Genomic DNA, 13,621 nt, shown 5'->3' with positions numbered 1-13,621 from the left:
GTTAACATGCTCAGCCGCTGACCAAAAGGTTAGAGGTTCGAGTTCATCCAGAGGCACCTCTGAAGAAAGCCCTGGTGATTTACTTCCGAACAATCGGCCGTTGAGAACACCGTGGGGCACAGCTCTACTCCGGTGCACGCGGGGTCACTGAGTCAGAGTCAGCTTGGTGGCAACTTGTGGGTTAAAAGGGAGCAGAAAAACCGGGTAAATAAAGCTTTTTTTTTTTTTTTGGTCAATGCTGTGTCAAATGCTTCAGGTAAGATGGGGACTGAAAAAATGACTTAGATTTAACAGGGAGGTCATTGGTAACCTCAACAAGAGTTGTGAGTGCAAATCTCATTTGGAGTGAGTTGAAGAGAGAATGGGAGGGGCACACCTATGTTCACTGCAGCATTACTCACAATAGCAAAAAGGTGGAAACAGCCTAATTGCTCATCACGGGATGAATGGATAAGTAAAATGTGGTAAATACATACAATGGCCTACTACTCAGCAGTAAACAAAAAGGAGTTCTCCAAACATCTTAAAACATGAATGAACCTGGAGGCCATTATATTGGCAGTCACAAAAAAAAAAAAAACAAATATTATATGTTCTTACTTTTATGAAATGACATGAATAGGTAAATATACAGAAACTGATGTTCGTTAGTGGTTACCAGGGATAGGGGGCAGGAGGATTCACTCCCTAGATATTAGACACTTGGTATTTTTGGTGAAGGGAAAGGTAAGGTGAGGATAAAGTGTGCAACACTTGACGAAGGTAAATGATGTCACTAAAATGTACACAAGAAAAAAGGACCTTTTGATAATTGCTGTGGCATGTATAATTTTGCAACAACAACAAAAAAATATATGTATGGGTATAATATGTACGTATGTATGCATTTATCTGTATATGTAAGTATATATGTGTGTATATTGGTGTATGTATATGTATGTATGTGTGTGTATGCATATATATGCATATACTTCTCATACATAACCAGATACCTCACAGGATTGGTTTTCTGGTTTTGAAGGCTGAGGACCATAGGATAATTTGGTCAATTAGCATAATGTAGTTAATAAAGTTTATGTTCTACGTCCTAGTTCAGTGTGTAGTGTCTGGGGTGTTAAAAGCTTGTGAGTCTTAAAAGCTTGTGAGCACCCATCTAAGATACAACTGTTGCCTCTACTCATCCAGAGCAAAAGAGAAGGAAACCAAAGATTCAAAGAAATTAGTCTAGAGGACTAATAGCCTACACTAACCAGTCTCATTCACCCTGAGACCAGAAGAACTAGGTAGCACCCAGCTATCACAACCAGCCATTCTAATCAGGGCTACAATAGATGGACCCTAATAGAATGGGAGAAAAATGTAGAACAGAACCTCAAATTCTTAAAAAATCCAGACTTACTAATTTATCGGACCAGTTTGAGAATGGAGGACTCCCTGAGACTGTTGCCCTAGGATACTGTTTATATCTTGAACCGAAACTAACCCCTGAGTTCACCTTTTAACTAAACAACAGATTATCTCACAAAATAAAGAATATCACCCATGAGTATGTTTCTCTTTTAAAAAAACATCTGTAGGAGACCAAACGGTCAACAATTACTTTAAAACAAAGATTAGAAAGTAAGGGGGCAGGGAAACTTGATTACTAGAAATGGGAACAGCCAGAACAGAAATAATGAGAATGTTCATGCATTGTGAAGAATGGAACTAATGTCACTGAACAATTTGTTCTGAAATTACTGAATGGGAACCTAAACTGCTGTGTAAACTGTCCCCAAAATCAATAAAATATTATTAAAACAAAAAAAGAGAGGCAGAGAATGGGAGAAATTGAAGTCAGTAAATATAAACAATTCTTTCAAGGAGCTTGGCTGTGAAGAAAATGAGAATATTAACTAGGAGAAATGGGATCAAGAGAGGGTTTTGTTTCATTTTACTTTGTTTTAAGATAGGAGTAGCAATACCACCTTTGTATTGCTGATGAAGCTGATCCAGTAGAAAAGAAAGAATTGGTGGTGCCAGAGAGAGGGCAGAACTGCTGAAATGATGTCCTTGAGTAAGCAAGAGGGTGTGGGATCCAGGACACAAATGGAAGGGCTGTTGGCTTTAGCTTGAAGCATGAACAATTCATGCATAATAACAAAAGAGCTTTTTTTTTCCTCAGTCTTTATCCAACTTGTCATCTCCATGGCTGTCTTAGTCTAGGTTCTCTAGAGAATATATATATTAAAAGATTTATCTCAAAGAAATGGCTCACATAGTTGTAGAGGCTGGCAAGTCCCAAATCCAGGGGTCAGGCATCAGATCGGAGGCCTCTACTGATTCATGTAGCCACAGGGGCTGACAAACGCAAATTGGCAGGTCAGACAACAGGCTGCTGACCCACAGGGCTGTGGAAGCTGGCTAATCAGGTCAGGCAGCAGGCTGCTAGCTCACAGGACTGTGGAAGCTGGAAAATTCCAGAATTGGCAGGTCACATGACAGGCTGCTCGCTCGAGTCCCAAGTCCTGGAGGTCAGGTGATGATGAGCCACATGCAGGATCCAGAGTGAGAGCGAGCTTTTCCAGAGCATGCATATATATATTAGATGTAGGTCACACTCTCAAGGAAACACCCCTTACATCACATACTTGAGTAAGGGTGTGACTTGAGTAAAGGTGTGACTTGAGTAAAGGTGTGACTTGAGTCATGCCCTTTAGCAAGAGTGTGACTTAAGATACACCCCACACTAATCTTGCCTCGTTAACATATAGAGGTTTCGGATTTGCAACACATAAAATGGAGGGTAATTACGCAATATCAAAAATGGAGGACAATTACATCAGATCATAAAATGGAGGACAGTTACGCGGTATTGGGGATCATGGCCTAGCCAAGTTGACGCATAACATTAGCCTTCACAATGGCATTTGACATCTTTGGCCACTCCATTCTGATGATTCCTGTCTACTTCGGTGAGGGATTCATAGGATTGTTGCTTTTTCCCAAATCCTCCTCTGTAGGTTTTACTGAAATAGGAGTGTATAAGAGTGAATAACTTAACAATTGATGGCACAATTGAAATAAGAATGACAGTGAAAGAACAAGTTGCCTAGAACACCTAAAATGATTGAAATATTTATAAAAGAAAACTGCTAAGATCAAACTGGATCTCCGATTGCATCTCTTTTCAGAGAACATGATTGGCATTGATTTCATAGCTTCTCACATAGCCTTTTTGAAAGGACCTCAAAAATACAGAGACCTTCTGCCAAAAGTCAACTATTAGGTTTTTTAGACAGGGGCAGAAAAGCATGTACTTTCTCTCATTCCCAGTACAGTCTGTATCTACTCCCATTCATTTCTCAGTCCACTGTAATCTGTTTCTTATTCCCATAATTCCACTAACCGTACGCTCTAAGATTTACACTGATATTCCAATCTTCAAATTTAGCAAGTAATTTTTAGCATGTTTTATTTGACATCAACTTTTTAATTGGTTGACACCTCCTTCTTAAAAGTTTTCTGCTTTGGCCTCTGCAACAGTATTCTCTTAATGCCTTCCTCAGTCTCTTTTCCCGGCTCTTCTAATACAAAAAAAAATGATACTGAACCAGCAGAGCTCTGCGCTGACTTTTCTTCTCACTGTCTGAATATGTAGCACTTTCTGTGACTTCCATGGGCTGACGCCTCTCAAATGTATGTCTCATGTGTTTCTTCACTTGTGTTCTCTCAGGGCATGTTTCCATCTCCACCAAATTACCCCATGAGCATTTCAGACTTAGCTTTTTCAAAGCTCACTAATTTCTCATCTTTCTGCCTCTTTCTCACACACACACACACACAGCATACCCTGTTCTTCCCTTGGTTAGTAGTACATGATCGCCCAATTGGAAACCTCAGAATTACCCTTCCTTTTCCTTCACTGTTTGTATTTAGTCAGTCATTAAGTCCTCTTCATTCTACCTCTTAAGTTCTCTTAGCTCTCTATCCCCTACTTTCCATCCAGTCTGCTGTTGCCTTAGTCTGTGCACTTGTCTCTCAGTCTATTGTAGTAGTCTACTGAAATTCATCTCCCTTTCTCCAGTTAGACACTGTTCTTTCCACCTGAAATTATGTTGCTTGCCTGATGAATACCAATTCATCTTTCAATACCTCCTCTGTGAAATCTTACCAAACATCCTCTCCATACACATAAAATACACTGTACCCTCTACCATTGCCCCTACGGCACTTTCTACAAACCTCTATTTTGGCACTTACATTGCGTTGTTATATTGCATTGGTAAGGTAGGGAGTTAATGAAAAAGAGGAAGACCCTCAACAAGATGGATTGACACAGTGGCTGCAACAGTGAGTTCAAGCATAACAACAATTGTGAGGATGGTACAGTGTTTCATTCTGTTGTACATAGGGTCGCTATGAGTTGGAACTGACTTGGCGGCACCTAATAACAATGTTGCATTGTAATTATTTGTCTGTAACCCTATGTAGTATGCGTTCTTTAAGAATAATGACTCAATATTACTGTCTTTTTCATCTTTCTGCCACTCTCATCTTCCTGTCCCTCCCCCTACCAAAAACACATGCAAAACTCCCTAGCACTTACTGTAGCCTTTTCTTCTTTATTTATCCACATACGATAAGAGTGAGTCAGTCTAAGACACTACTATCGTCTGTACCTTCTGTTGTCCACTTTTCAGAAGGATGGGATCTGATTTGCTAATTTATCTGGAACATAATGGTGGGAACAAAAAGAAGTATATTTGTCTGATTTATTAACGTCTTATACCTGAACTTACTGAAATTGATAATACTGTTCTTAGATGATCTGCTGGTCAGTAAACACTAATCCAAGAAAGAATAGCTTGTGGAATGTTACTGTAAAAGATTTCTTAATATTGTTCAAGAATCTTATGTGATAGGGGGCAAACTGCCTTTATAACTCCCATTCCTACCCCTGTACCATTAATACTGTTTTTCCTTTACGTTGGAGATACATGTAAGGTAGCATATAGAGGCCAGATTCTGGCACATGCTCAGAACTAAAACACAAAGTCTGTGTTGAGGGGAGAGGTAATTTTGGAGGAAGAAATTATGGTTGTTTTTGGTGGGAGACTTATAGAACTGACCTGGTTTAATCAAGCACTGAAGCTATTTTTTTAAACACTCTACAGCTTCTATGGAGACATGGTTTACATTTACACAGATTGTAGTAGGGAAATTAATTCAGAGACCAGCATGTACTTTTGCTGGCAGTAAGATTTGTCTTGAACATTGACAAACAGGAGCAAGTTTGAATGCTGTTGATACTGAACTTTTGCACTTCTGCCTGTTACTCTTCAGATTAACCCACCCAGAGGTTTCATATAGTAGTGGAGCCACACCATCCACTACCAATCCAGAATTTGTGGAGGATCTTTCCCAAGGTCAGTTGCTTCAGAATGAGTCTTCAAATACAGCAGAAAGCAATGAACAGAGGCATGAAGATGAGGTGAGCTGAAGTTTCTTCTCCTATTACTGGCCTCTTAAACTTCTGAAGAAGAAGTCAGCAAGGCAGTTGTTCAAAATGTTCATCATCAGGTCTTCTCACGTTCTTAAGCTGATACCTACAACGTTTTCTGTTTTATATTTCTTATTTTCCATATACCCATAGAGACAGGTAGATTCCCCCCCCATCTGAGGAATGTGTACCTATCTATGTTCAACAAATGCTTATTGAATGATTTAATTCAATAGGCAATAAATGATGCATCTACATGCCACACTTGTTGAGGGCCACACTCTGCTCACCAAGCCCTGTAGTACAGGACCGTACGTGTCCAGAGGACTTACACCACTTGCTAAATCTAAATCCTTCACCGTCCCATAAGGGAGCACCTTTCTCTCATTTACACAAAGGTTCCATATGTCCCCTTATTGATTGGACTTTCAGTGTTCCTCACAACTGACTGATTACATTGTCTTTGTTTTAAGGCACTTTTTTTCTTTTTTTTTTTTTTAAGCCAAAAAAGAGTAACTACCACCATTAATTTTTGTCTCTTATTGTAAAAGAGCTGATTTTTTTTTTATCTGTCCTGTTGGCATTCTTAAAGATAATCATGAATGATTCCTAAACATCTAAAAATTCTTAGCTGCTTTAATGTTACTGAGTTTAAAAAACACTGATACCAAATATAACAGTTGCCCAATGGTGAATTATTGCACCATTATACATATATTTGGAGTACAGTGCTGTAATTAATATTTAGATGTTTTTGTCACATACTGTTAATTTTCTCTTCTCTGAAATAAGAACTCTTTTATCTATAAAACATTATTAACTAGATAAGTTATGTGTATTTGTAAAATTATGAAGCAAAAATATTATGTACCTTGTATCATATAAAAGAAAGAAGAAAAAAGGTTGCAGTAAAACATCAAAGATTGCTATTCAGTTAGTACCACAGTCTTTTTTTTTTTAAGCCTTTTTAGAGATGATTTAATCTTGATTTAACTCAACATATAAAGATCTCCGACTTTATAGAATATGCATATTAAAGACCAAACCATCAAGCAAAGCACTAGTCTTCATTTTGGGGTATATCATACTTAACTAAAATTTTTCTAAGACTTGGATAAAAGCTGTTGCAATCTGCTTTGAGACAAGACTGATCTTTTGAGTGGTATCGGTGAGAACACCCTTCCTGAGTTATTTTTAATCCCTGTGCTACAACTTGTTTCCTCTTTAGCCCAGTACATGTGGCAACATTTTGTTCTGGTCTACTGTGACAGTGTGTGTTTCTCTGGAACAGTGCTGGGTGTGCTGCTGTGTTTCTCATTTAGAATATTCTCTGTGAGGAACCAGGACCTGTTAGGTGTGTATGAAGGCCAAAGCTTAGATGATCATGGCACCCTTATTCCCATCTATTGGGATTAGCACAAAATACCCTCTGAGCGCAACAGTTTGTACTATGGCACATTAAAAGGTCTGCAAGTGAACAGTCTAGACCCCCTAACTGCAAACTGCATTGCAACCATTAGTACCAATGATAAATTTGGAGAGCTCTGAATATCCAGGGTCTTACTGGTTTTTTTTTTTTATTATTATTGGTAGGAAAATTCAACTGTCATGCTGTTTGTTGGTATTTGTTGTCATGTTACTTCGGGGTTTGTTGTTATTTGTTTTTTAGTTTTTTGATCTGTTTTGTAGCAAAGAAGTAAACGAGGAGGTTGGTCCAAGGGAAGAAAGAGAAAGAAACCTCTTCGAGATAGCAATGCACCCAAATCCCCCCTTACAGGATATGTTCGGTTCATGAATGAGCGTCGAGAACAGCTTCGAGCAAAGAGACCAGAGGTCCCATTTCCAGAAATTACAAGGATGTTGGGCAATGAATGGAGTAAATTGCCTCCTGAAGAAAAACAGGTAATCATTCACATCCCTGATCCTTTGCTTGGTTTCCATTATATCTCAAAAATAATATCTGTCAGGAAAGTAAAGAGGATAGATGGTGGAATCTCTAAGTTGGTCACAGTATTGCCTAGAAGACCAGAAAGCGTGACCCGTCATAGCTCTTTACTCCAGGACAGTGGTTTTAGAATTGTATTAGGGTCTGCTGCAGAGGTATGGGCACGAGGGACTTAGGACCCCCTCAACCAGAGTAGCTCTACTTTTATCTGATTTATATGCTGAGAGTTCATATAGATTTGAAAGAAAAAAAAAGTGGTTCTGTTTTAAGAAATCCTGCAACATAATTTATTCCACTGAGTTAAATGGGAAAAGTCGAGTTAAATGAGAAAATGCCAGAAAGCCACTTGATAAAGTTCTGTAGTTTATGTAAAATTTTTGTTTAAGAAAAATATTTTACTACTTTAATAATTCTTTTTTAACTACAGTTCTGGCAAATTTAAAGCACTATGGAAAATAAAGCAAGAACTACTTGAATTATATCTCTCCTTCAAAACAGAAACTAACCCTACTGCCAAACCGAAACAAATCCATTTGTTAGAGAGATTTGAGGGGAATTAAGGATGATACAGCCATGAGCTGTTTGAAATGACACAAAAGCAGTGATGGTAATGATTGTGAGAGTAGTTTTAGTTAAAAGTTCCCAGTGTTCCCAGCATTTGAAAGATACCTACATTTCGTTTATGTCTTACACTTTTAAATGATCTTTAAGTAAGAATTCTAAACTGATTATTCTTTAAACCAAATTGGGAAATACTCTTTTAGGAATTAATTGGATGAATTTGCAAGTTAAAGCTTTGTGTTTGTTAGCAAGCTAGTAGAAGGGAGTGTATATCATCCAATGTTTTGGCTGTACTATGTAGTAACTTTTTTTTTGTCCAAATCAATACATACTCATTGTTTAAATTGTCTTTTTCAGAAAATACAACAGTACATAAAAAAAAAAGCAAAAATAACAGTAGTTATTTCCAGGTATAACATAACCGCTGTTAGGTACTGGTTGTTAGGTGTCTATTTCGACTTATAACGACCCAGTGTGACAGAGTAGAACTGCCCCATCTGGTTTTCTAGGCTGTAATCTTTACAGGAACAGATCACAGGTCTCAAAGCCACTGGGTGGATTTGAACTGCCAACTTTTCAGTTAGCAGCCAAGTGCTTAACCATTGCACTACCAGGGCTCTTTGTTAGGTAGGACAGATTTTTTGTTTGTTTTTTTAAACTTTTATTTGAAAATAATTTCAAATGTAGTAAAAGTTGCAAACATAAAAATAGTACAGAAAATACCCAAATACCTTTTATTCAGAGTCACCTGTTATTAACACGTTATCTCATTTCTCCATTTGCACATGCCTTCTTACTCACTTGCTCTCTGTCTTTCTCATACACATTCACACACACAACTTTTTTCTGAATCCTTTGAGGGCAAGTTATATGCATCGTGGCCCTTTTTACCCCTGTGTATTTCCTAAGAATATTCTCTTAAATAACCACAGTGCAGTTATCAGCTTCATAATTTTATATTAGTACAGTACTTTAATCTACCATCCGTATTCCAATTTCATCAGTTGACTTAACAGCATTCCTTTATAACATTCTTTTCTCCTCCAGTACAGATTCCCGTCCAAGGTCAGGTGTTACATTTAGTAGTCAAGTCTCTAGCCTCCTTTAATCTGGAATATTTCCAGTCTGCCTTTGTCTTATATAACATTGATATTTTTCAAGAATACAGTCACTACCTAGATGGTGTTGTATCCTGCTCAGGGTGTTTCATGTGGAGGCATACAAGGTCCATTTGTACCTTATTGGCAATGTTAATTTTGATCTCTCTTATAATGAATGTCCTGTAGGGTCGCTATGAGTCGGAATCGACTTGACGGCACTGGGTTTTATAAATGAATAAGCAGTCTCTGGGGAGATAATGCGTATAGCCTGCTCTACATCAAATTTCTCTATAAGTTTAACATCCATCAATAACTCTTGCCTGATCCAGCCTTTGCCCTGGTGGTTACAAAATTATTTTTCTACTGCAACACTCCTTCTACATTCACCAGTTGGGCCTCAGCGTTTTGGTCTGAGCAAGAGCCCTCCTCTTCCCCCCCGTTTATGTACTTATACCCTCTCCTCACTTATCAAAATGGTTAGGTTCCAAAAACCAGGTCGTTATGTAAAATCGGTGTTACGCAAAAATGTAGAATGACTATATCATTACATAACTTCCAAATTACATCAATGCATGCTGTCATTTCTCCCAGGAGAAAACTGTCATTATTAATGTAATGGCTCCTTTATGATTTCTTCTTGTTTTTGAGTATCAGCTTTCAACCCTACCGTACATCATTACATAACTGCCAATTTACATTGTTACATAACTGCCAAGTTACATCATTACCCAACTGCCAAGTTACGTCATTACCCAACTGCCAAGTTACATCATTACCCAACTGCCAAGTTACATCATTACATAACTGCCAAACCACTGAGAACATAGTCCAGCCAAGTTGACACATAACCTTAGTCATCAAAGTCAGCAGTACTCTCACCTCACACCTCATCTTATGTTACTACCAGACAAACATTGTTGATGCAAAAGATAATTGGATAGTAGATTTTTTACTTGCGTGTGAAAGGTGGACAATAAATGAGGAAGACCAAAGAAGAATTGATGCCTTTGAATTGTGGTGTTGGCGAAGAATATCAAATATACCATGGACTGCCAGAAGAATGAATAAATCTGTCTTGGAAGAAGTACAACCAGAATGCTCCTTAGAAACAAGGATGGCGAGACTGTGTCTTGCATACTTTAGACATGTTGTCAGGAGGGATCAGTCTCTGAAGAAGGACATCATGCCTGGCAAAGTACAGGGTCAGCGGAAAAGAGGAAGACCCTCAACGAGGTGGATTGACACAGTGGCTGCAACAATGGGCTCAAGCATAACAACGATTTTAAGGATGGCGCAGGACCGAGCAGTGTTTTCGCTCTGTTGTGCATAGGGTCGCTATGAGTCGAAACCGACTCAACAGCACCTAATAACAACAACAAGATTTTTTACGATTGTCGTAAATGCAAAATGTCAGATAATGAGATAGTTGGTAAGTGAGGAGAAAGTATAAACCAAAACTACTGCCATCAAGTCGATACCGACTCATAGCAACCCTATGGGACAGAGTAGAACTGCCCCATAGAGTTCCCAGGGAGCACCTGGTGGATTCACACTGCTGACCTTTTGGTTAGCACCCATAGCACTTAACCACTATGCCACCAGGGTTTCCAGTATTATTGATATAGACATATGAACTTCTGGTTTCTTCCAGTGGTTTATAATTCATTACTGCATTTAATTATTTTGGTGTTTATATTGTCCCAGATTTAGCCATTTGGGTGCCCATTACATCTGATTCTTAATGTGGGACAAGGTTTTAAACATAAGACTATGTTTTGTGTCCAACCAGTATTTTTGTACCTAATTTCTCATACCTAATTGGTGAATTAAAAGGACAAGGCATTAAACAAAATAATCCTGGCAAATCAATGAACTTTGTTTAAATAATTAATATAACAAAGCAATCAAAGCATGTAGATGTAGGCCCTCTCAGAGTAATCAATTTGGGTCCATAGGATGAGGTCATTCTTTTTTATGTTCTTTCTGTCTCTCCTTTTTAGTGCTCTACTCTTCAGGCTCTTAAAAGGCCTATTGATATATGAGATCATACCCTCAAAATGGGTTGGGAATAGAGAAACAAGAATATTCCATTCCTTCCCCTGGGAAGACTAAGTATGTCTATGTGGTGTTTAGACCTCATAAAGACTCTAGTAGCCATGTGGAGTTCTATCTGTAGGGTTAGAGGAATAACTATAATCACCTTCTCTGTGCATTTTTTATGAGAATAATCTCAATAGAATTTGTCTTCATTAAGTTGGAAAAGGTAATAAATAGTCCAAAAAGTCAGAATCATCTATTTCTTAGAGTATATCTTATTCTATTGATATGACTCTTGGCTTTTCTGATTCTCTACTTTTATTTCCATACTCTCATTGTTCCATTTTTTTCAAATATTTTACATTAATATAGTCTCTGTTTCTTGAAAATAATTCCACATTTCTTTCCAAGCGCTATCTTGATGAAGCAGACAGAGATAAGGAACGCTACATGAAGGAACTGGAGCAGTATCAGAAGACTGAGGCTTACAAGGTCTTCAGTAGGAAAACCCAGGATCGTCAGAAAGGCAAATCTCATAGACAAGGTATCAGAACCATAACCAAATATATTTATAGTTTGTTGTGCATAAAAGAATGTCACAGAGTCAACTGTTAGAGCAGTAAAATATAAAAGATATGTTTCTGTCATCTCTGTATTATCCTACATGTACCATTTCTCTCATCCTCCAGTGATCATCCTTTTCATTCATTCATTTATATATACATTCATTCAAAAAATACTTACTGTGCACCTCCAAGCTCCCGTTTAGGCATTGAGAATACAGCAGTGAACGAGAAAGACAAGATCTGTGTCTTCATGGATCTTTTGTTCTGTTAAAATTATTAATCACACACCTATGAGTATTGCTTAAGTTCCCCTTCCTCAGGAAACACTGCCGAGAAGCCCCACCCACAACTAATAAGTCTGTCAGGTCCTTAACCATCACATCGTCTCCAAACTTGAGCATTTAGCCTCTAAAATTATAATGTACAAATGGCTTTGGTATGTGTTTCCTGTCCACCATCCCCCGCAACCCCCTCAAAGGTAAGAACTGTGTCTGCTGTTTCTCTTGTACCTAATTATATATGCTGTAGGTATGGGGTTCCCTTTAGTGTTTGTTGACCAACTGACTAATTAATAATAAAGCCATAAAGAAAAATATATGTTGTGAGAGCCTGCATATACCAGAAGTTTTGGAAACTTGGCACAATCATATACTTGGGTTTTATTATTGTTTGGTTTTATTTTAATTTTTAATGTAATGTTCTCTTATTCTTTCATATTTTTAGATACAGCCCGACAGGCCAGTCATGATCATGAGGTAATTAGCCTTCTGTCTACATATTATTCATATATATCAGAATGTTGCTGTTTAAAATGTTACTAGATTTTATATCCTTTTATGAATGGCATAGTATTTCCTATCTCTTAATTCTTATTGGGAAACCCTGGTGGCATAGTGGTTAAGTGCCATAGCTGCTAACCAAAGGGTCAGCAGTTTGAATCCGCCAGGCGCTCCTTGGAAACTCTATGGGGCAGTTCTACTCTGTCCTATAGGATTGCTACGAGTCAGAATCGACTCGACGGCGCTGGGTTTTTTTGGTTTAATTCTTATTGGGTGAGTTACTTGTAGCTCAGGAGTTCTTAGCATATGGCATACCCGTATGCCATGAGTCTAGTCTGTCTTTGAGCTACAATTCCTAACCCCAGTCTTTTCTGTGATCCAAGAATTTTACTGATTTTCGGAATCGACTCGACGGCACGGGGCTTTGGCTTGGGCTTTCAGTGCCAAAGATAGCTGGAATTTGGAGTGAGATACATAGGAATGAGGGCTAACTGAAAGCTATAACTTGACCATAGCTTAATATCATCTAAAACCTTAGTTTTTTAGGGGATCTAGCGTTTAGATTAAATGAACAGTTCAACTGTAGACAGAGCACAAATGACAGTATCTTGGCTCTGTGCCTCCTTTCCTGTTCCCTCACTTGACTGGCACGTATATGTTCACTGGCATCTTCTCTTCTTTCTGAACTTCATAGAAAGGATTTTAGTCTGTGTCCCTCTGTGTGTTTGCTATGCTTCATAAAGAGCTTGAGATACATATGTAACTTACGGTTAATTTATTGTTTCTAAGGAATATATATAATCTGTGGTATTTCATGCTTTTAAAACTCTCAGTAGCTGCCGTTGCTTACCAAATCATGTTCAAACTCAGTAAGGTCTCTTCCCAAATGCCTGAACACCTATTTTTCTTCTGTATATGTATGATGTATTTAAAAATCTTGATGACTCACTGTCCTCCAGATGCCCAACCCTTCTCTACCTCCTGTTTGTGCTCATATTGTTCCTTTCATGCGAACACTTTCTCTCCCTCACATACTTTTTCTACCCCCCCATCCTCCTATTTCTGCCTCTCAAAATTCTAGTCATCCTTCAAGCCCTGTTTCAAGTTCCATTTCCTCCTTCAAGCCTTTCCTGTTCCCCTCTAACTTCCTT

At 38.2% G+C, this 13,621-nt stretch overlaps 1 protein-coding gene across 6 annotated transcripts in view; it reads left to right on the top strand.

The window, feature by feature from the left end:
* The window catches only part of HMG20A (high mobility group 20A), an 80,779-nt gene that overhangs the window by 53,194 nt on the left and 13,964 nt on the right, over positions 1-13,621 (top strand). For 4 of the 6 annotated variants that reach the window (XM_049905495.1, XM_049905497.1, XM_049905494.1 and 1 more), the window contains 4 exons: positions 5,326-5,473; positions 7,172-7,384; positions 11,537-11,669; positions 12,415-12,446. In XM_049905495.1, coding sequence (XP_049761452.1) covers positions 5,326-5,473; positions 7,172-7,384; positions 11,537-11,669; positions 12,415-12,446 — 526 coding nt within the window. Of the gene's footprint in view, positions 1-5,325; positions 5,474-7,151; positions 7,385-11,536; positions 11,670-12,414; positions 12,447-13,621 lie in introns of those variants that run through there. The other 2 variants (XM_049905499.1, XM_049905498.1) reach the window with 2 other exon arrangements.

Source organism: Elephas maximus, chromosome 13, assembly GCF_024166365.1.
Source record: "Elephas maximus indicus isolate mEleMax1 chromosome 13, mEleMax1 primary haplotype, whole genome shotgun sequence".
NCBI classification, from domain to species: domain Eukaryota; kingdom Metazoa; phylum Chordata; class Mammalia; order Proboscidea; family Elephantidae; genus Elephas; species Elephas maximus.
Note: the sequence above shows the minus strand (reverse complement) of the source record. Positions and strands in the feature narration are given on the sequence as shown.